The sequence below is a fragment of the Vulpes vulpes genome, chromosome 2, assembly GCF_048418805.1.
Source record: "Vulpes vulpes isolate BD-2025 chromosome 2, VulVul3, whole genome shotgun sequence".
Lineage (NCBI taxonomy): Eukaryota > Metazoa > Chordata > Mammalia > Carnivora > Canidae > Vulpes > Vulpes vulpes.
Genome location: NC_132781.1, coordinates 144,469,170 through 144,491,607, shown reverse-complemented (window position 1 = coordinate 144,491,607; position 22,438 = coordinate 144,469,170). Strand labels below are relative to the sequence as shown.

At 53.3% G+C, this 22,438-nt stretch overlaps 1 protein-coding gene across 1 annotated transcript in view; it reads left to right on the top strand.

Moving 5' to 3' along the window:
• The first annotated feature begins 3,590 nt into the window (after nt 1–3,590).
• NKD1 (NKD inhibitor of WNT signaling pathway 1) overlaps nt 3,591–22,438 on the top strand; it is an 84,172-nt gene continuing 65,324 nt past the window's right edge. The window contains exons 1-3 of the mRNA XM_072750265.1: nt 3,591–3,798; nt 3,963–3,995; nt 4,644–4,777. Of these exons, the coding sequence (XP_072606366.1) occupies nt 3,774–3,798; nt 3,963–3,995; nt 4,644–4,777 (192 nt within the window). The 5' untranslated portion in view covers nt 3,591–3,773. The remainder of the gene's footprint in view (nt 3,799–3,962; nt 3,996–4,643; nt 4,778–22,438) is intronic.

Below are 22,438 nucleotides of genomic sequence, written 5' to 3'. Positions count from 1 at the left end.
GCTCTTCAGGCTGGAAGATCAGGAGGGCTTCCTCTAGGAGGTGGCATTTGAAGGGAGCCAATGCAGATGGCTTTCACCTGGGGACCAGCGTGGGGGTGGGCCAACCAGGCTGATGCAGTCTTTAAAAGAAAAAAACCTCCCAGCTCCACGTCTAACAGATTTCACCTAAACCAGCCTTGCTAAATCTCAAGCCCCATGAAACCCGTTTCTGTTATAATCTCTCTCTCTTATCTCTTCCTTCCCATCCTTTCTCATTCTCCTCCCCCAAAGGATGGGAAATCTTCAAAGAAAAAGATGTGTCACTGTAAGTATTCAGCCCAAGAAGTGGGCCAGATAAATTATTAAAACACATAAAAAGACAGTGAGTCGTGGGGCGGGGAGCCGGCACAAGCCGAATAGCCACCCCAGGTGGACGGTGGGCTGGTGGCGCCCACGGAGCCCCTCCTCGGAGTCCTGGGCAGGCTAAGGTTTCACCACAAGGCCCACCTCTCTGGTTTCTCGCCCCAGGGCCAGGTCGGTGGGGGCGGGGGTGTCACGATTCCAACAGCAGCGAAGTCCCCGGCGCCTGCCCGGCTGGGAAGGGGCCAGGCTGAAGGTGAAGGGGGGCCTTTGTGTCTGGGCTGGACATTTGGGATTTACTTCCCTCAAGACTCAAACTGGTAACTGCGGAGTTTTAGTTCTTGCTTTTATCTCTTTTTGAACTGTAAAAAGAAATTCCCAAGGGGAAGAGGGGATACTTTTTTCTCATGAAAGAAGAAAGCCATGACCGGTTTAAGGAAGTAACCAACTTTTTGAGTACTGTGAGAAAGAGCGCTCAGAGTTTTGCTTTGATTTTGAGGCACCCTGGCACCGGTGGGGGGTAGCGGGTGAGACAGACCAACAGCAACCCCGACTGAATGCCATTTCCTTTGGAGGGGTTGCAGGAGAGCTCCTGCTCTGAATCAGACTCTCAAACCGCTGCCCCCACCTCCCTCCTACTCCTGACTCCCGTTATCCTGCTCTGTCTTTTCATTTTCCTACAGCTTGGAGGGGGGACGGTGGGTGGTAGTGGCCTCACTTTGGTGGTATTGACGTTTAGGCTGGATAATGTTTTGTTTTGGAGGGCTGTCCTGTGCATTGTAGGATGTTTAGTGGCAGCCCTCTACTTGCGACCCTCAGACATTGTCAAATGTCCCATGAGGGTACCAACTGCCCTCGGTTAAGAGCCAGGGCATAGCTTGTGTTGCCTTCTGACTTGGTGCACTATGGGCCCATTTGCTGAGTGTATTGTTTCTTGTCTGACTTCCTCCTGGTAGAGTGGGGAGCTCAGTGAGAATGGGGACTGTTTTGTTCCCTGATGTATTGTAAGTCCCTAAAACAGTGTTTGTCACAGAACTGGCACTTCCTCAATATCTGTTTCCAGATGAGGGACTCTCTCTAATGGTGGGATGTGGGTTTGAGACTGTGTTGGGCGGCAGCCTCACGCCGTTAAAGCAGCCCGGCCGATAGGATCAACAGGCTTGGGTTCAGTTTCTTACCAGGCCACTGGCTAGCTGTGTGACCTTGGACAAGTGACTTCACCTTTCTGAGCATGGTGGTTTCCTTTCTTTGTAAAACAAGTACAAGCCTGCATCAGAGAGTGGTTGTGAGGGCTAGCCACCCTTTAGGATGATGCCTGGCATGTAGCAGGTCCTGGTTAAAGGAGTGCAACATAAAATGGACAATAACAATATTCTGGGGAGTCCCAGCACTCCTCAAATGAAACCAGCCTGTTACTGGCATCAATATACCTGCTTATAAGATTAGCCTTCATTTTCACTGGAGAGGGTGTGTGAGAAACAAAGTTTGGACAATGGAAGTAAGGCACTGTTGAGACATTGTTGAGTAAGACATTGTAAGAGATTGATGGCTCGAGGCCCCTGCAGCTCCCAATGTCCTTTTGAGACATGTTGATGCCCAACGCAGTGGCCACCAGCCACACACGGCTATTGATCTCTTGTGATGTGGCTAGTCTGGGTGGAGATGTGCACTAAGTGTCAAGTACACACCAGATTTCAAACAATTAGTGCAACACAAAGAATGTAAAATATCTCATTATATGTTGAAATTATAATGTTTTTGGTGTTTTGGTTAAATAAAATATATTATTCATTTCATCTGTTTCTTCTTACTTTTTTTCTATGTTGAAGAGGGAGATGGCCTATATATTATTTCTTTTAGTGTTCTTATAAGCTTCTAAAATTTTTTAGTTTTCGTTTAAATTTCTTTATTGAGGTATAATTAACACACAGTGCTGTATTAGTTTCAGGTGTACAATACAGTGATTCAACACTTCTATTCACTACTCAGTGCTCATCTTGATGAGTCTTACTCTAATCCCTGTTTCTTTTTACTTAAAAAAAAAATGTGGCTACTAGCAAATTTAGGCTTGTGCATGTCGCTCACATTGTCTTTCTTGGGCAATGCTGCTGCAAGGAGCTGGCAGGAAGGGCAGACTTGAGCCTCCATTTTACAGACCACAAAACTGAGGCTTGCAGAGAACTCAGTCCCAGGGTAATAGCCGTGTCCTCACTCTTAGCACAGGGTTTTCTTTTCCCACGCCCGGGCTGCTGGGTACCAGGCCGAACTTAACAGGCCCACGGTGTCCCAGCAGAGCAGGCATTCTCCTTGAGATCCACAAAGGTGGGGTGGAACCCCTTGATGTCGCCCTCCCCTCCGCAGAGACTTCCCCAGACAAAACAAACAAGCCCTTGGGTCTGGCGAGCTGCAGCGGGGAGCGGAAACCGAGGAAGATCAAAGGCCCAGCGGTTACCCCCTTCCGGGCCGCGCAGCTGGCAGCGCGCCCCGACCCCGGGAGGGCACCCACGGGCCCCCGGCGTGAGGCCTGCGAGCGATTGGCTGGCAACTCGTGGCTTTCGGACGCTTGCAGCCGCCGGGAGTGGGCTGGGCCCAGAAACGGCTGGAGGCGCGGTGCGGGCTCCTCTGGACTCCCAAATCGAAACGTAGAGGGGCGGAGCGGGGGGTGCAGTGGGCGGTGGGGGTGGGGCGGGGGCGGGGGCACGGGGCGAGTAACCAGCGAACACTTTCTGCAAAAGTCAGGTCCTGGTAGGATCGGGAAGGGGCAGCGCAGCCGACCCCAGCGCCCCCCCGCGTCTCCTCTCTCGACCTCAGTCCCGTCACCTGTGAGCTGGAGCCCGAGTCCTGCCCAGCGCTCTTCGAGGAAGCCGAGCGGAGGGAAGGTGCAGCGCTGTTAGCGGGAGCAGGGGCCGGTCCAGAGAAGACGGGCCCCGGGGCGTGTCCTCCCAGTACGCCGACTGCCCAAGGGCCCTCCCCTCGCGGCCCCCGGCCCCGACCTCGCGGCCACCCCCCGGCCCCGCAGCCCCCCGCGCGGGACTGGAGCCCGCGGCCTGCAGGGGGGCGCTGTGCCTGCCCCTGGGCGCCCGGCCCCGCCCCGCGGCCCCGCCCCGCCCCCGCCCCGCCCCCGCCCCGCCCCCTCCGCGGCCCGCCTCGCCTTTGATGCGCCGCGCCCGGCCAATGGGCGCGCGGGGAGGCGCGGGCCGCGGCGGCGGGCTGGGGGCTCGGCGCGCCCCGGCGTCAGTCGGGCCGCGGCGACGGCGGCAGGAGCGCGTCCCGGCGCCGCCTCGGGCTCGGCTCGGCGCGGGGCTGCTCCGGGGGAGGAGAGCCAGGCGCGGCTCGGGAGCCGGGGCGCCGGGGGAGCCGGGGGAGCCGGGGGAGCCGCGGGCCCCGCGGGCCGGGCGCATGGCTTAGGGACGCCGCCGCCGCCGCGCCCCAGCATGGGGAAACTTCACTCCAAGCCGGGTCAGTGTCCCCGCCCGCGCCGGCCCCTGGCCCCGGCCGCCCCCGCCCCCGCCCCCGCCCCCGCCCTCGCCCTCGCCCCCGCGACCGCTAACTCTCTGCCTCTCCTTTCTTTCCGGCTCCCGCCGCCGCCGCCGCCGCCGCCGCCGCGCGCGATGTGCCTGCAGCCGCCGTGTGCAAGCGCAGGGAGAGCCCGGAAGGTAGGGGCGCGCGGGGCACGCGGGGGGAAGGACGGCGAAGCCCCGCGGGCCGCGGCGGACTGGCCTCGCCCGCGGGCGCGCATCCCCCAGGCCCCCGCCCCCCGCCCCCCACTCCGGCCCCCGGTCCGCAGACCCGCCGCGGGGCAGCCTTCGCGCCCCTTCCTGCCCACCTGCCCCTCCTCGCCGTCCGGGGCTCTCTCCCGGCCCTCACCCGCTCCCTCCGCGGCCCCGCCCTCCGCGCTCGCTGCGCCCCCTCCTCAGACCCCTACCCCCTCCCCGAGAGCTTGCCCCAGGCTTCCCGGCCCCCACCCCGTCTCCCGAGACCTGGGCTCCGGCGCCCACTGCGCGCCTCTTGCCCTCATCCCGTGCTCACTGCACCGGTCCTCGGACCCTCACCCCTGACCTCCGCAGCCCTGCCCCCGGCTCCTGCTCTTCTGGCCGGCAGGCCTCCCTCCCTTCCTCCCCTCCTCCGGGGTGCTGCCCCCCTTCGCGCGCCCCCTGGGTCTCCGCTGAGCCCCTCTCCCGACGACCCGCGTCCCTATCTCGGATGGTGCCCCGCTGCCTCCGCCGCGCCCACTCTCCCTCCCCTCTCGGGTAACTTTCGGCCCAGGGGCCAGACTCAGGGGCGTCTTGTCTTCCCCGCCCCAGGTGACAGCTTCGCGGTGAGCGCCGCCTGGGCTCGGAAAGGCATCGAGGAGTGGATCGGGAGGCAGCGCTGCCCGGGCGGGAGCTCTGGACCCCGACAGCTGCGGGCAGCGGGCACCGTTGGCAGAGGAACCCGGGTACGCTCCCCACCTACCTTTCAGCCCCAGAGGCGGGTCTCCCTACCCACCCGCCCCAACTTTTAGCACCCTCTTGGCACAGCTTCTAAGTCCTGAAGTCCCTTCTTAGCCGCCCCTGCCCCACCCCTAGGTACCCACCCTGTCTTGGGGAGCCTTAGAGGTGGCTCAGGTGTCAGTCTCCCGTCCAGCTGGGGGTAGAGGGCTGTCTGGGGAGGGAAAGGTCCTAGATGAGGCGGTGGTGCAGCCCCAGTCTGTGGGGAAGCTCGTCTGTGCTGGAGGGATTTGGGGGCCTGCTCTGATTTCTACCTTGTTTCTGTGGCCAGCATTAAAGGGTGGGTTTGGAGGGGGCTGCTAGGAAGACAGGGAAAGCATGTAGGGGTGTCTGGGTGGAGGGTGGGACTGTACTGGCCTCCACATGTGTTCCAAGTGTCTGTGGCATTCATCGGTACCATCTGCCCAGCAACCCTAGTAGAAGGGGCTGTGATGTGGGTAGCAGAGCCTGGGGGACTCTGAAATCTGGTAGAGCCCTTCACTGGGCCCACAGGGAGAGAGAGGGTCTCTTGCTGCTGTAGCCAGGGCCTGCCCTGAGCCTTACCCCAGTGGGTCACTGAGATTGGAGTTGTTCCTGGGGGTGGGGTGGGGGGAGCAGTAGATGCGACAGGGGAGTGAGTCCAGCCCCAGCTCTTGGCCTGGGACTGGTGCTCACAGATGTCCAATGAGCTCTGGAACTCTGCACGGGGCTTTCAGATGGTCTGCGTGGAACTCGAGCAAGCCAAGGATCAAAGGATGAATCAACTTTTTGATGTGACATTTAATTTTTTTTTTTTTAACTTCGAGGGGAACGGACTGAGTCTCAGGTCTGGTTAGTTCTTTGGTCTTATCCATGGGCTAGGGAGGGAGGGGCCTGTGGAGTTTTCAGATGTGTGTGTGTGTGTGTGTGTGTGTGTGTGTGTGTGTGTTTGGGAGGTGGCACCTGGGTTGGTTGCAGTTGGGAGGTGGGCCTGTGACTAACGTGCACTCTTGTGCATGTATGAAATAATCTCCGCATCTGGGAGTAGCCCCCATCTCCTCCTCCACCGCCTCCCTTAGCTGGGGGCTTTCTCTTCATTTTTCTTCATCTGTTGGCTGGGCTGGAATTGGAGCTGCTGTCCCCTTGTAAAGGTCAAACCTTGGTGGGTGGGGGGCACTGCGGTTGGGGCCCTTTAGAAAGAGAACTATAAACTTCCCTTTCTTCCCCCACCATTTATAGTTTTTGATCTACTTACTTATTTAAAGCCCAGTGAAAATGATCCGATTTAGCCATATGAACAAATGCATTTGCAGCTCAAGACAGAGGCCAACTGAGTGGATTTCCATTAATCAAGTTTTGGGTTTTTTCAGCCTGTTTATTTTTACAAAGTATTCCTGCAGAATGACATTTATTTGCAGTCCCTTCTTTTTTTTCCTTTTTTTTTTTTTTTCCTTTCCTCAACTGCCAGGCAGCTTGCTCCATGCTTTAGGGGAAACTTGAAATACAAGCGAGGGCTTACTTCAATTGACTTTTATCTTCAAAGCCATAACAAATGTTACCCGCATGTTTTTGGTGGGTCTCCTTGGCATCCAGTCCTGGAGGATGGGAGGGAGGAGGAAGGAAGGAGAGGAAAACAAAAGTCTGTCGTTTTTAATTAAATAGTAGTATTCCCAGCAAGAGGAATGTGAGCCAGTAAAAGTTGCCATTGGGGGAAATGAGGGAGGGTGGGGAGGGGGCCCCAGCTTAAGTCTGTGGCTTTGGTGAAGTCATGGAATCTTGTTGCTTAGTTTCTTCCCCCAGCTGAGGACAGCATGGGGTGGTGCTTGCCTCGCTTCCTCAACTCGTCTCTCAGAGAAACACTGAGGGTTCATTAACCTTTGTTCAAAGCACTTTTGAAGATGTGAGACACGGAGCCATCAGTGTGACATATGTTAGGTGGTGGAGGGTGGGCCCTGCCATCCAAGGTAGTAAGAGGAGGGGCCCTCTGCTCCTTGGGGAGTTCTGCTTGGTGACTGGGACCCAGGCACCCAAGTTTCTACCATCTCTGGCCCAGCCACCAAACCCACAGGGGTGGGGATGGCAGTTGGCCCTGGGAGAGGTCAGGGGAAGCCCAGGGTGTGGCGCTGCTTGGTGGGGACATGTGCACCGATTTCAGGTGTTGCCTGGAGGAATGTTTGTTATCTTAATAGTCAAGCATGTCTTTTACCAGGAAAGATAGTAACTAGGACATCAAGCCCACGATTTCACGGATATTATCACTTAGGATGGAGCTAAATTGGAAGAGAGTGTTGAAAGTTGATTCTGAGAAAAACATTAAGTACAAGTGGTCAAATTTGTGACTGTGGAAATGGAATGTCCACAGTTTGGGAAACCTGGAGAAATAGTGAATGAGACAGCAGTGGGCAATCTCCTGTCTAGTTTAATTTCCGTGATTCCCAGCAGTGCAGAAAGGGTGGCTGCAGGCTCTTCCAATAGATCATCAGGATGTACGGTGTGGGCTCCAAAGTCAGCTGGATTCTGGGGGCTGGCAGACAGGGCCCCCCTCCAGCCCCAGGCCCAGGATGGTCTCTGTCTTTACTTCTTCACCTGGCCTTTCACCAAAGTGGCTAGAAGCACATTAGGGGTTCATCCAACTGGTATTATTATTATTGTGATGAACATTGCTATATATTAAGTGCCTGTATATGTCAAGCACTTTGCTTACATGATCTTACTCCTCTTCATAGCCCTATAAAGTTGTCAGCCGGTTGGTGTGGACTCTGTCTTTCTCTGGAGCACTTTCTAGACAATGGGGGCCATGTGTAGCAAAGCCCTGTGCTAGACCATATGCCCAGAGGGTGCCTCCCTTACTAATTTCCAGAGAGGCGGCATGCTGACCAGCTGCTGAGCACTTGGGGAAGAGGTGGGTGGTGGGCCAGGCAGGAGCAGAAAGGGCCCCTGCTTGCCTTCTTCCTTCCTGACTGGGCCTGAGTAGCTTAGTAAATGTCCAGGGTGGGTTCCAGTTGCTTGGAAGGTCCTGGGATGTGAGAGGGTGACCTTGCTGGCACTAACCTACACCTGCCATCCTGAGTACAAAAATAAATGAGGTCAGGCTCTGGCACTATAGCTTGTCACCTTGCATAAGCCATTGTACCTAAGCTCATCTGAGAGGCGGGTATAGTAACATTCTCATCCCTGGCAGGGTTATGGCACATGATTCTTCAAAAAGAGTTCAGAAGGGGGAAAGGTACTGGGAAGTTTACCGAGGTGGCTGGGGGAGATAGGAGCCCAGATTATGAATCCAGAGGCTTCCCGCCTTCGCCTGCCCTGCCATATGCTATAGACGTGCTTGGAGGGACACAGGCTAAGGGCTTCTGCTCTCCCCCCCGTGGGGTGTGATGGAACTTCAAGGAGTCATGTGTTCAGAGGAGAAAACTCATGAGAAATGTGACGTGTCCAAGTACTATGAGAGAAGAACAGTAAAGCGAACGATTTAAACATCAGACAACAGTGTGCTAAACACTTAGAAGTTTGAATAAAGCATAATCATCTCAAAGGGATGCAGGAGGAGAGGTAAACATGAAGCTGTAATGGCAGTTACAAAAGAAAACCAGTTGGAAATACCAGGTCTACAAAAATGTCATATAATAGGATGGGTGAAATAAAAAAGCTTGTCGAGGAATGGAGCCGTGGAGTAGACAGGGAGAGCCTGATGGCCTAGCCCTTGGAGAAGCAGAACCCGGGTGCCTGTGTGCTCGCATGGTGTGTACCTGCGTGTGCTTACATGAATGTGTGGGACCAGGTTTAAGGCCAATCCCCCAACCCCACTCCATCCCTGCAGTTTGGCTTTTCTGTTCTTTTATGGCAGGGCTGCCTTAAGAGTCGGGCTGAGAGCTGTGGTGCCGGCAAGCCTGTGGGTTGATGGTGGCCGCCAGGCGGGTTGCTTATTGATTAGGGGGCACCTAGTGCATTTTGACATTTGGGGAAGATTGGGAGGGCACAGCCTGGGTCAGAGCCCGCGAGGACGTGTGGTCTGGGGCGATGAGATTGGAGGCTGGCTCTGGGCCCGGCTGCTGCCCGAGTTGCCGGATTCCAGGGGAATCACCCTTGAATGATACCAGTTGGCACAATTAAAAGGCCCCATGTCTTCACCATATGGAAAGCGTTAGGCCTCCTTACGTGGTTTCGAAGCTATGTGCCGGGAGGTAGACTTGACATTTGAGGTAAAGCATAAATTAAATATTTGGTGTTTTCAGAATTAAAAGATGATTTGCTTTGAGGCTGGTGGAGGCATCTGGGCCTCCACTTGCTGGCATCTTTGGGTTCTCCATGGAGGGTCTCTGCCTGTGGCACCCAGGGCCAGCCTCTTAGCCCTACCTGGCAGCTTTCTTTATCCTGGGGGAGTGGGGAGGTGAGCCTGGGTGCGGGGGGTGGGGTGGGGTGGGGAGCGGGGCAAAGTGCCAGGTGGGGCTTCTGGCTTCCAATAGGGTTGGGTCTCTCAGGAGGGCGGGTGGTGGGCAAGGGTGTCATATTCTGAAGGCTTTAATGGATCTCTGTGATGTGGTCTCTGGGAGGCCTCGAGGAGCATCTCATCCTGCCTTTGAAACTTTTCTTCCCTGAGAAAGAAGTTCCCCTGGGTCAGGCCGATGCATGTTCTAGTCCCTCGTTCAGAAACAGCCCCTCCACATTTACTACAAACTGTAGTAAGCCTGGGGAGAGGCTGAACCAGGAAGCAAGCATGGCATGTTTCCCGGGGTCCCAGAATTCAGGGGAATGTTGCTTCCCCTCACCTAGTGGGGATGGCTAGAGTGAGGTGAGAGGGTGGGCCACGATGCTCCTAGCACTGGGAAGCTCCAGTACCATCCTCAGGGACAGACTATCCCTCTGAGGGCTTCAAACAGCTACCCGGCACATCAGCAATAAAAGAATCACTTTCTGAGTAATACATCTCTTCTTGTGGTAGCCCGGGGCACGTAGTGGGCACTCAGGATGTGTTTGCTGCCTGAATGAGTGAGTGAATGAATGAAGCTAGCTTAGGCCACCATCCCTGCCTCATTCTCTCCCAGATCCTCTTCCTCAGGCAGGTGGAAGAGTGGGAGTAGGGCTTTTCTCTCAGGCACTCTGTTGTTAGTTATGATCAATAATGAGTTGTTACTCATCATTAACTCCCTAGCTGTATCAGGCATCGAGGATACAGTGACAAATAAAGGGGTTGTGGTCCCCATCCTCCTGTGGCTCCTAGCCTAATAAAGGAGACAAAGGAACCAGCACATAAATAGGCACATTACTGGCCTTGGGAGAAGCTGCATGAAGGTGGCACTGAAGCAGGAACTTGACAGGCCATGAGGAAGAGGATGTGGGAGGAGAAGGCTGGCATCCATGCCTGGAAGAGCTGATGGAGGCCCCAGCCTTGCCATCGTCCTTGGGAACTGGGTGCTGGTTGGGTTGGGAGCATGGACTCCCAGGTGGCTTGCAGCCTGTGGGGACTACAAAGCTCTCCTGGTGCTTTAGGCTTTCTGAGAAGCCCTGTGTGTTAGTGGCTCTTGGCATGTTTGAGCTACCTGTCCCCCTGGACAGGTGTGTGGGGTGGTGGAGGAGCAGGGTGAGTAGTCAGTGTGCCACCTCAGCCAGCAGCATGTCCCTTAGAGCTGATTCATGTGGAGGGTCGTGGACGGCTGTTGGGATGGCTACCCTCGGGGGAGAGGAGGGTCCCAGCTGTGCTGGGGTCTGGGGGCGGGGGGGCCCTGAGGGGTGGGATGGAATTGGTTGCTCAAGGCAGAAAGAGGAACCTCAAGGGCTAGGGGGTAAGAGGCAGTGACAAGCCAGTCCCAGAGAACTGTTGTGAGCCTGTGCCTGAGGGAAGAGGGTCCCTTGCCTTGGGTTACCTGATGTGTCTGAGCAAAGGGAGCACCAAGGGACCCTCTAGTCAAGGGGCCAGGGCCCTGGCCCACCAAGGGATCTGCTAGCACCGGCGAGCCAGGCACCTCTCAGCTCCCAGCTTGGGGGTTCCTGCAGCCTCGTTCTCTGGCTGTAGGTTCACAGTGTGCTTTGGTTTAGAAACTTTTAGAATTTTTAGGTTGCTTGTTGGATTCCAAAGCAGGCGCTTCCGGCTGCTCCCTCACTCTCCTTTCTTTTTCACTCACACATGTTCTTTTTGTGGCTCTTGTCTCTCAGACATTCTTTCTCTTCCTCTCTCTCTCTCTCTCTCTCTCTTTCTCTCTCCCCCCCCCCCCCTCCTTCCCCTCTCCTCCTCCCTCTCCCCCTCTCCCCGAGGAAGGAAAAAATTCAGACTCTCACAAACAAAATATCTGCCATTCCATCTGAGGGAGAACTGAGGCAGGAGCCCAGAATATCCTGGAAGAAACGCCAGAGAGAGCTGAAGGCCTCAGTTGTTTAATCTGGAAGGCGGTCTTTGATGTCACCGGGCTCCGTTTATCCTGGGAGGCTGCCTGCTTCTTTATGGCTGGCTTCAGACTCTCCACATGAAGAATGGCCGAGAGCCTTCAGGGGCCGGAGGAAAAGCCTGATCACTCCCCGAAGGGCAGGCCTGAGGATGCTGCCCCTCCTGCCAAGCCCAGGTGGGGTGGAGAACCTTTTCCAAACAAGCATTTCCAGAGACATAAGTAATTCTTTGATAACTTCACGGGAAAGCCGAGGGGGCTGTTTATCCATGTGGGCAGCAGTCACAGGGCTTTGCAAGGAAAGCTCAGGTCTCTCCACGGGTCATCCCTAGCCCCAGAGAGGCGGCTCTGCCCACCCGGGTGTGCCCTGGGTGTGAGTTTGTTTAGAGGAATTGGTCTGAGCTTCACTTTCCTTACTTGTTGAGCCACGTGGGCGGTGCCCTGTGTGCGTGGCCCTGTGTGTGGCTGAGGCCTTTCAGAGAGCCCAGGGATCCTGGCGGGGGCTTCCCAGTGGTGTGGCATCACTTCCCTTCTCTGGGCCTCGGGTTTTCCAGCTGAGAAGAAGATTTATCATAATTTAGCAACTATTGGTGCATTTTATTCAAGTCATTCCTATGTCTGTGCAATAGATATTGAGAACCTATTTTAGGCCATGTATACATTTGCTCTGCCAGTAGAGCATGGTATCTGTGTTCATGGAGTTTATACTCTAGTAGGAAAAGAGAAGTATTTTTAAAAACAAATGATGCAATTTAAGTTGTGATACGTACCTCAAAGGAGGAGTCCTGGGTGCTTTGCGAACATTGAATGGATATAATCTGGGTGGCTGTGCATTCCACAGATATTTGCATGTGTTTAGGATGGTGTAGAAACTGTGAACCATCTGGCACAGTTCCCCCCTCACCAAACTTAAGAGTTTAATGGAACTAAATGTTCATCTTTGCCTCTCATTCTGTTTTCTTATCTTATTGCATTGGTTAGAACCTCCCATACTATTTAATAACTGTTTGTTGTTTAACTAGTTAAGAAAGCTTCTTCCAGCCCCTGGCTTGCTAATATTTTTGAAGGCAGGAATAAATATTGAGTTTTGTCAAATGCTGTTGGGGTGTTGTCATCCTTTGCTAATATAATAAATGATTTATATGCATGATTTACATCATTAGATTTCCTAGTGTTCAACTTCTTTGTATTCCTAATCTCAGTCCTCCTTTGTCACAAGACACTGCTGTTTAAAAAGGTTGCTTTTATTTGTTTTGCCAATCTTTCACACTTTGGATTTTTGCATAGATATTCACGTTAGATTGGCTCATAGTTTGGGCAGGTGGATACTGAACAATGAATACAATGTTAGGGGAATGTTGGAGGACACTCAGGTGACTCTGAGAATCTAGGGCAGGGAGTGCCAACTGGCTTTGGGTCAGAGGTGGTCTTGGAGGAGCTGTGATTTCAGTCCAAAGGTGAATTGGGGAAGGGGTGGCAGGGAGGCCAGAGGGGGAGGCATGTAATAGCACTATGAGTGTCTGCTGTATGGGCCAGCAGTGTGTGAGAGAGCCCTGTAATGAAGGGGGCAGTTTGTTTGAGATGCTGGTTGAAGTTCATTTGGCTAAGGGGTCACAGTTTGGGCCTGGGGGGCCTTCTCGGCCATGCTATGGGCCTCTGTCTTGGTCTAGAGGGAAGACAAGTAGCAGGCCCTATGGGAGGGGCCAGCAGGACAGAAGTGGGGTAGCTCTTGTGCCTGGGAAGAAGGAATGTGGGGACGGGATCTCAGTTGTAAAAATACTTTGGAGGATAAAGAGGAATCAAGTGACTGTATCTTCTGGGCTCAGTGAGAGATTCTAGAATGTCTGCATTGATCCACACATAGCAATATGGCTCTTGGGGGTCATCCAAGGGATCTTTGAGGAGGCCACCAGCAGGTAAAGGACCAGAAGGAGAAAAGTACATAAGGCAGTGTAGCGTGATTCTTAATGAGTAAGGACTCTGGAGCCTAATATCCTAGGTTCAAATCCTGGTGGCTCAATTTTCTGACTGTGGGACCTTGGGCATAGTATCTAACCTCTGTGTCAGCCAGGGGTCTGGCAGGAAACAAGTGTACTCCAGATTGTTTAAAATAACTTCTAAAGGTGTGGGAAGGGTTAACAGAATCTTCATGGGGTATTGAGGCACCCAAGGACTGCTTGGCCCCTGGCAGAGGCAGGGAGGTGTTACCGTCCCAGGGCAGAAAGGGCAGGGGAGGAAATGTTGGATATTTTTGGTTTGGATCCCTGTAGGAACTGTAGCTGAGGAAGTGAAAAGGTCAGGCAGGAGCTGTAGATATGGAAGATGAACCATAGTCAGAGACATGGTGCAAACGTAGCGGGGATGGGAGAAATACCCGGACCTTTCTCTCCTTGTATCCTCTGGTTTCCTGCTAGGGCCTCCTATTGGCTGAAGCTGGAAGCCAGAGACCAGGAAGCTTCAGCAGATTGGTCTAAAGGAGTCAGCTTCTGGGGGCACAGAGCAGCATGGGGGGGGGGGTGGATGGGGGTGTGGAGGGTGATGGAAGAATCAACTCTGGGCCTCGGTTCCCTCATCTATAAAGTGGGGATGAGCAGTTATGGGGACTCAAACTGTAAAATGGTTATAACTGCCTAGCACAGAAGTAAGTGCTCAATTCAAGTTAGCTATTGACCTTATAAAGCCCTAAGAAACACCACACTATGAAGATTCAGGGAATGCTTCCTGAAGGAGGTGGCATGTGAGGAAGCTCTAAAGGATGATCCAAGTTTAAAGGGCCAGAGAAGTCCTATTAATGAGCACAGCAGGCTGGGCAGGAGACACTCAGGAGGGGGTGGGGACTGGGGGCCCCTGGAGGGCACCCATCCTATCTCAAGGGGGCAGCACCCCTCAGCCCCAGCCAATTGTTACCATGTGGGAATGCGGCCCTGGTGTTACCACATTTGATCATTAAGAGAATCCAGCCATCTGGGTTTTTGTGTGAAGTCATTCTAATTAAAAAAAAAAAAATCATCAACCAAATACAATTTTTAGAAAATAGTTTCTTTGGGTGGAGCCAGGCAGCTAGATTTGGCCTGTTGTGCCCTGGCTCATGAGACGAGACTTTGGTGGGTAGGAGTGTGTTAGTGGTGATTGTGCGTACACGTGAGCGTGAAGGCTGCCTCGTGCTTTCCACGTGGTTTTTCCGTGTGCCGTTCCCCGGTTATTATGCCAACGAGAGATGGGCTCAGCAAATCCAAGGGTGGGGCTGGCGAGGGAGAGCTGGGAAGCGGGGACAGTGTCTCAGTCCCGCAGAACACCGTGGGAGGGCCGGGTGGGGTAGGCACAGGGAGATGCTCTTGGGCCCCTCTGTGGACGGCTCTAGGCCACATTTCAAGCTCGTGTCTAGCGTCTCGCATTGGTTCTCTTACCCTCCATTAGACCCACCTTCGGTTCTGGCCTCGTAGTGCTCAGCCCCTGGTCCTGCCCCTCCACACACCATGTGGCAGGTGTCAGAGGTGTAGCTTGCAGAACCTGACTCCCAGTTGCAGGTGTCCCCAGCTGGCTGGCTCGGCTCTGATCCTCAGTTTGCACATCTGTGGAGTGGGTAGAGCCCTAGTTGCTAGCTCACCGGGGTGCTCTGAGAGCAAAATGAGTTTCCTCCTGGCTGCTCTGGGTGAGTAAAGCAGATGCCTCTTCCCTTCCAGCTTTTCAGATTGGCTTGCTAATGGTCTTGCTAATGGTCTTGCTGATGTGTGCTAAATGTGAAGAGGAAAGGAGCAGGCTGTGGTGGGAGAGTAAGGGGGCTTCTGCTGTGGACTGGCGGGGGTGGGTGGGTGGGGGTGTGACATTTAAGTTGCTGGGGCCCAAAGAATAAAGAGCTGGCTGAGGAAAGGGTCATCTCAGACAGAGGGAGGTGCAAAGGATGTGATCGCTGCAGATAGTCTTCAACTCTCTCCTGAGCGTCTGGCCCAGGACCAGATTCTCATCTCTGAGATGTTAGGACAGAGACACATTCTTCAGCAGAGTGGGTAGGCATTGCCTGGGGTTGTGGGGACAGGGGTCTGTGACAGGTCACAACCTGTCATGAGCCCTGGTCCACCCCCTGCAGGTGATGGGATTTTTTTCTTGACATCCGGCCACTCTGGCTTCCCTCCTTTCTGGCTGGATGGGAGGTAGCGGGAGAGCCTGTGGAGCTGATCGGCCGGCCTGCCGAGTGCTGCCCGAACCCCCTGGCGTCGTGTGCTGATCTGGGGCTCTGGAGAGGGGCAGAGCATAAAGGGGCCCTGTTAGCAGGGCCGGCCTGTCTACCCTCAGGCCACAGGTGAGGGCTGGGGAAGACCAGAGCCTCCCCAGTGGGCTCAGGCCCAAGGATGTTTTTCTCATTCCAGAAGGCCACACAGGCTGGCAGGCTGCTCACACAGAGGCTTAGGCTTGCAGCGGCTCCACTGAGCAGGTTTGGGGGCGCTGTTGCTATCGTTTTACTGATGGGGAAACTGAGGCACTACAGGAGCCTACCTCCTTGCCCAAACTCACTTGGTTGACTTCAAAGTGGGCTCTTGTTCCAGCAAGATTCAAATTCAGGTTAATCTGATTTTAGAGCTATCTTCCATCATTATAGATGAGACTTTTTCCCCCTTCAACCACTTGTTATAATCCCCTTCGTGGCTCATGAAATCAGTTTAGCGATCGGCATTTAAAAAAAAAAAAAAAGAATAAAAACAAGAGAACAATGCTTAAAGTAAGAGGAAATACATATCTGCCTGAACTTTTGTTTAATTTAGAGACATGGATATTCAAGTCTATAGATAACAGATAGATGGATAGACAGATCAATCTAGATCTATGGATACCTACACACACATCTGCACCCAAATCCACATATACAGAGGCCCTCTGGAATGTAATTATTGCTGTGGGTTGAGGTGTTGGAAAACACTGATATTTGGTCGCTGGTGAGGGCCCTGAGCCTGAATGCTGTGTCAAGCCCCAGCTCTGCTTCCTACTAGCTGTGTGACCTTGGGCACTTTCCCTAACCTATCTGTGCCAAAGTTTTCTTTCTTAATATTAGAGCCTTTTGCTTTGCTGACTATTTGGTCACGACAGATTTTCCCAAGATTGCTGGGGGTGCTTTCTTGCCCAGTCACTCCCTTTGCTTTGAGCATGAAGAGAATGAGGAGTTCCTTGTCAGCCCCCATGTTCTCTCACCTGAGAACCAACCTCTGAGCAGCAGCTGCCTCCTGGAAGAACACATGGCTGAATCTTTGGGGACAGGACAGGGTACTGCGCTGGGAATCCCAAGCCCGGAGCGCCCCCAGTTTGGCTCTTAGGTAGCTAATGTGCCCTCTCCTGGCCTTCACCTCTGCATCTCCAAATATGCTGAAGAAAAGGAGGGTGTTTGGGTTCCCTTTTGCTGCATAACAAATTACTCCAAATGTAGTGACTTAATCCTTTTGTGATTTGCTTAATGTTACGCAATTGGGCTGGGCTTGGCAGGGGCAGCTTGTCTGTGGCTCTATGTGGTAGAGTTGGGTGGCTTGAACAGCCAGAGGCCACCAATTTTACTTGGGTCGTATGTCTGGGGCCTTGGTCCTCTTCCACATGGCCTCACCACACAGCGGGCTTGGGCTTCCTCATAGTATGGTGGTCTCAGGCTAAGCTGACTCACTACTTGGTGTCTGGCTTCTTGGGAGTGCGGCAATGGAAACTGCCAGGCCTTCTGAAGGCTTAATCCTGGGATTGGCAATGCCACATTCCCTTTGTTTAAATCAGGTCACCAGTCTAGCTCAGGTCTAGCCAGGGGAAGGGACTACCTAGGGGCATAAATACTGGGAGATGGCATTCACTGGGGGCCCATCAAGGTGGTCTAGCAGAGAGGATGGTCTCCTGGAGAGAAACTGCCCAGGGACTGAGTTGGCAAAAGGAGTGCAAGGTGTCAGTTGGATTTAGGATTCTAGTGCTTACAGCTGGGTGTGGCAGGAGTTGTCTTGGTGGGATGACAGCAGAGGCGGGGCCAGCCTGGGTCACGAGGGGTCTGAGGAAGCCTTGCATGTGAGCAGAGCATGTACTTGCAAGAACATCCATGGCTGTGTTATTTGGAAGGATGAAAAATGTGTCACAACTCAAATATCCATCACTAGGAGACAGCTAACAAACAATGGGATAGCCGTGTCATGGATCTCTCTGCGACTTGTGAAACCAGGATGAGTGAGGGTGGGCAGCGGGCTGACGGGAAGGAAGCCCTGATATGCTATTGAATGAGCAAAGCGAGAGCAAAACAGAAGTATAACGTGGTCCCGTTTTCACAGGATACAAAAGTCTATTCAGGCCCATGTCTATATATTTGCAGGTGCACAGAGAAAGATCTGGAAGGATATACTGTCAAAGGCTGCTTCCCTGAGGATTGGAGTGGTGGGAGGTGGTGAGGAGAGAAGGAGTTTTACTTTTCACATTATGTGTTTCCACATTGTTTGACTTTTTTTTTTCTGTCCAATGAGCATGGGCTACTTTTGTATTTTTCAAAAAGCCCATACATTTTAGAAGAGAATGAGAGACAAGAAGTGAATCACATGTGCAGGAAGCCGATGGAGAGGCTTTGCTGGAGGGGGCAGAGAGGGAAGACAGTGGCCAGAGGGGGGTGTGGGGTTGGGAAGGACGCAGGGTCCAGTGAGGACCACCTGCATCAGAACCTCCTGTGAGCCATCTCAGATGCAGAGACCTTGGGGCCCCCTCTCTGCCAGATGCTCTCTGAATTGGAGCCTCTCTATCAGATGATGCCTGTCCTGCCTGGACCTCTGTGGGAAAGGCCGTCGGGGAGAGGCCAGAGCAGGAGGGCATGGCCCATGTGTAGGGCCATCGGGACCGCATGAGCGGCCCCATGGGGAAGCTGGCAGAATCCCTGACTCACGCCCAGCTCAGGCAGTGATTCTGTCTCCTGTGCATTTCCTCATGGCCATGGCTTCTTAAGCCTACAAGTGGGTTTTGTAGTTGTGGATACCTGGTCTTTCTTTCAAGACCTGTCAAGACCCTTGTTTTATAACTGGAAGGGAGGCGATGTTAAAAGGACCTCAGGACTGGCGCTGTCCCATAGAACTATCTGTGATGATGGCAGTGCTCTGTGTCCGCACTGTCCAGTAGGGGAATCGTTAGCCACCAGCGGCTGAGCACTTGGGATGGGGCTTCTGTGACTGAGGCGCTGAAATTTAAACATATTGTATTTGAATTAATTTAAATAGTTGCATGAGGCTAGCTCCTCCCTCACAGAGACCACGGCTCAGGACCAGTAGAGAAGATCCAGTGCTGCGGAACATCAGACTAACCCCCACCTTAGGGGGATCTAAGGAGTTATTTGCAGCAGGTGGTGGTGGAAAGAGAGTTTTGCCTCCAGAAAGCTCTGGTGAAACCCTTCCCAGGGTCTTTCCAGACCCGGCTCCCTGGAGGTGTGGCTTCCCTTAAGTGTGGAGGCAGTCGGCCCCACTGGCCACTGCTACATCAGGGATGGGAAGGATCGTGGCGTCCTTCCAGGTGGGCAGATTGGAGCACCTTCTCCTGCTGTCACCAATCAGGCCTTCCCGGCCTCCTTAACTTTGGAGGACCATCTTGCTTCTGGAGTGCTCGCTTCGGCAGCACGTATACCATTTTGCTTCTGGGGTTCGTGGCTGAAGACCTGTCCCCTTGGCCCTGGTGTGCAGAGCCAGGAGGTATAACCCACCCCTGGGGCAGTGCTGAGAGGGGCCAGGTTTTCTCCAGGAGGAACAGCCAGAGCTTGATGGTCTGCAAAGCCCTCCTCCCAGTCATTGGTCAGGCATTTAAAACTTTGCCCAGCGTTGGCATTAATACCATGGGGGAACTGAGGCCAGATGGCAGAGTCCATAGGGCTGGTTCTCTGTGGCTCACCGCTGCGTCCTCGGGGTCTTTTGGCCTGCTTGCACATGGCAGAGGCTGAAGGGGCACTTTCTGGGGCAACAAGGCTCAGAGGGGCTTGCAGCTTGGTGAGAGGGCACACGGCCCTAGAGGGGCAGGGAGTCAGGCCCTGTCCCTCCCCATCCCACCTCCTTATACAGAGCCATGCTGCTCCTCGTCCTTGAAGAGAGCCTCTGCTGGCATCTCCCCTGCCTTTTCGAAAGAGTCCTCACCTTTCTTCTTTTCGTAAATGAAGGAATGCATATGGTAAAAGATGAAAATAAATTTAAAATACTACTAAAGGTTATGTGATGAAAAGGAAGCCTCCTTGCCACCTCTCCCGCTGCCTCCCAGTGGCCCTCTCCCCAGGCACTTGCTGTTTCCAGTTCCTCGACATGCTTCCCAACTTGCTCTGTGCAAATGCACCCTTCTCTGTGTGCAGACAGCACAAGCCCTCTTGACCGATAGGACTGGGAAGCATTGGTATTTGCAGGTTAATTGAAAAATGGATGTAAGGTGGGAATCATGAAAAAGTGTTAGAGACTGTTTCCCTTGACCGTCATCATCTGGTTCTGCACCTTGCTTTGTTAACAGCGCATCTTGGAAATCAGTCCATATCAGTACATTTAATCTTATTGCTCTTCATGGCTCTCAAGCCTTCCATTCGAAGGACGAAGGATGGGCCATAATTGATTGCACTGATTCCCTGTTGTTAGGCAGCCAGGTGACTTAGGGGCTTGTGCCTGCGGTCTACCCGAGATCAATGGCGTGCATTTCTATAGCTCTACTCCTACACGCATGCCCCTGCTCCGACACACACACACACACACACACACACACACACACACACACACACCGCACACCCTGATGTGATCTCCAGGTGTGGCTCTATTACTTTTCTGCCAAAGCCAGAGTTTCTCCCGAGGGCCTGTGTCTTCAGAATTCAGGAGGGTGTCGAGTTTGGGGTGGGTGTTGTGGTTAAGTAAGCGTGACCTTTCTTGGTGTGGATTAGTCAAGATCTCTTGGGTTTTCTACCCATCCCCACTGTGTCCTACAAAGGCGTGTTATTGGCCTGTGTAACCAGGAAGTTCTGAGAGTGAATCAAATTCAGATACGTTGGATCTGAGAGCTTCGATTCTGTCCCAGGTCAGTGGTCTGTGCCTTTAGCGCCGCTTTCTTTGGGGTTGGCTTCATTCTCAGGCAGGCTCTCCCCAGGTAGTGGCAGCTTGGCACCCAGTGGTCGGGCTGCCATGCCAGGCCGGAAGGGAGTATTGTAGACAGATCCCAAGCTGGGCTCCCATTGTTTTGACTTGGGTCACATGCCTGTCACGGACTCAGTCTCTCTGCCTCTGACGATCCTGGGTCATCCTGGATTAGGGCTGGGATCAGCCCCAAACCTCTAGGGCAGAGAGGGAGAGGGTGGGCGGTTCCCCAGAGAAGAAGCACCTGTGAGAGAAAGCTGCAGAATGCACCCTGGATGGTTGGAACCAACATCTGTGCGCTGCCTGGCCCCTGGAGTAAAACCCACTGACTGCCACTCCTGTCAACAGCTGGCTAGCGTGGGTGGGGACAGAGCAGCCGACAATGAGCTGACTATCTGGGGAGGACTACTCCTTGCCATTGGATCTTAGAAGAGCCCTGGTAGTTTGTCACCTTCTCCATGCAGCCCACATGGGTAATAGCCTTCCTTTCAAGCTCCTAGCTTCCAGTGATAATGATCTTAACCTTCAGGGAGTGGGTAACAAGATTCTTTTGGGAAACTGCTAAATCTGCTGGTGTCTCTCTTCAAATAAATGGTCTCACCCCTTTAACTCCAATTTCAGGGCACCCATAACCTCCCCATTAAGAACCTCTGCCTGAGTTTGCATGTTTTCTTGTTTTAAACCTCACTATTATTATTATTATTATTATTATTATTATTATTATTAATTTCTCATGTGGGTCTTCTCCTCATTCCAGGAGCCACAGAGCTTTGGTCCTGGGCCTTGGATTTAGGTTTATAGGGAACTGTGTTGACTGTTTTGACATTGGGTCTTAATTTCTTCACTTGTAAAATGAAGGAAAAAAGTTCCCCATCTTGGAGTTGTTTTGAGGATTAACTAAAATAATGCATGTACCAACTTAAGGCTTCACCTGCAGTAAGCACTCAGTAAACATGCTGGTAGCTCAGTAAGACCTCCAGAGCTGCTGGCAGGTTCTGGAAGATTCCTGGGAAACCCGCTTCATCAGTTGGGAGCCCAACACAGCACCTGGAAGGGGCTTGGTTGCCGTTTGGTGGCAACCAGAGAGGATTAGAGAGAACTTCTGTGTTTGCTGAGGGGTTGCTGGGTGATTCATCTTTATTTCCATTTGGGAAAACTAAGGCCCAAGAGGCTCCTGTGACTCATCCAGGTGTCTTAGGGTTAGTTTGGGTTAGTTGTGGGTATCTTTATGTTCTGATCTTAGGACACCCCTCTGCTTATTTTCAAAACTGTGTCTCCTGCCTGGCCAAGGACACGCCACAGGTGATGGCTCACCTGTGTATTACGGGGCTTGGGATCGGGACTTGCCAATCTCAGCAAAGCGCCAGCCAGTAGCCTGCCTGGCTGGACACCAGGTCTGGGGGGAGGTAGGTATTGTTCTGTAGAAATGCAAACTGGTGCTTTGCTTTGAGAGTATTAAGACACAAAGTCCCTGTGGTTAACAGCAAATTAATCACAGTATTAAGGAGGGAATGTCTGGGTAGACATGACTTCATGAGCTTGTCATAAAGTCTGCCCCTGCCATGTTTCACTCTCCAAGATTTTTGACTTTCAGAAAAGGAACCACAGATAGAGTTACCAAGTTTTACAGAAATATTTTTACTGGGCAGAAGATTGCTTTATGGTGCGAGCCAGTTATTTCAGGAGACAAGCAAAGAGCCCTTTATTCTCACGTTCTGTGGGAGGAAATATTATGCTAGGAAGCCCGCTTCTTGGATGGGCCATTTAAGAGGCTGGGTCGCATTTCTGGAATTGGGAGTGGGTGACAGTGATGGTGCAGGGGGCTTGGGGGGCTCCTGGGCATGTAGTCACCTTCTCTTACCCCTCCCTGGGGATTCTGGGCTTGTCATGTGGGCAGAAGGAAGCCTAAGGTCACAGAACAGGGATAGGTGGTGGTCAAACCTGGGCTTGGGCCTGAGGGTACGTGGCAGAGAGGGGAAGACACTGGGGTGGGTGGCATGCCGGTGTGTGAGGCCCTCCCACTGCTGGAGAGACAGCAGGCCCAGGTCAGAGCAGTCTGTGCCATTTGTCAGGTGTGTGACTCTGGATCCTCAGCAATTGGAGTGTCATTTTTCCGTGTGTGACATGGGGCTACCAGTTATCCCACACCTGGGCTTGTGAGGATAGAGTGGGATTGCCCACACCCAGCATT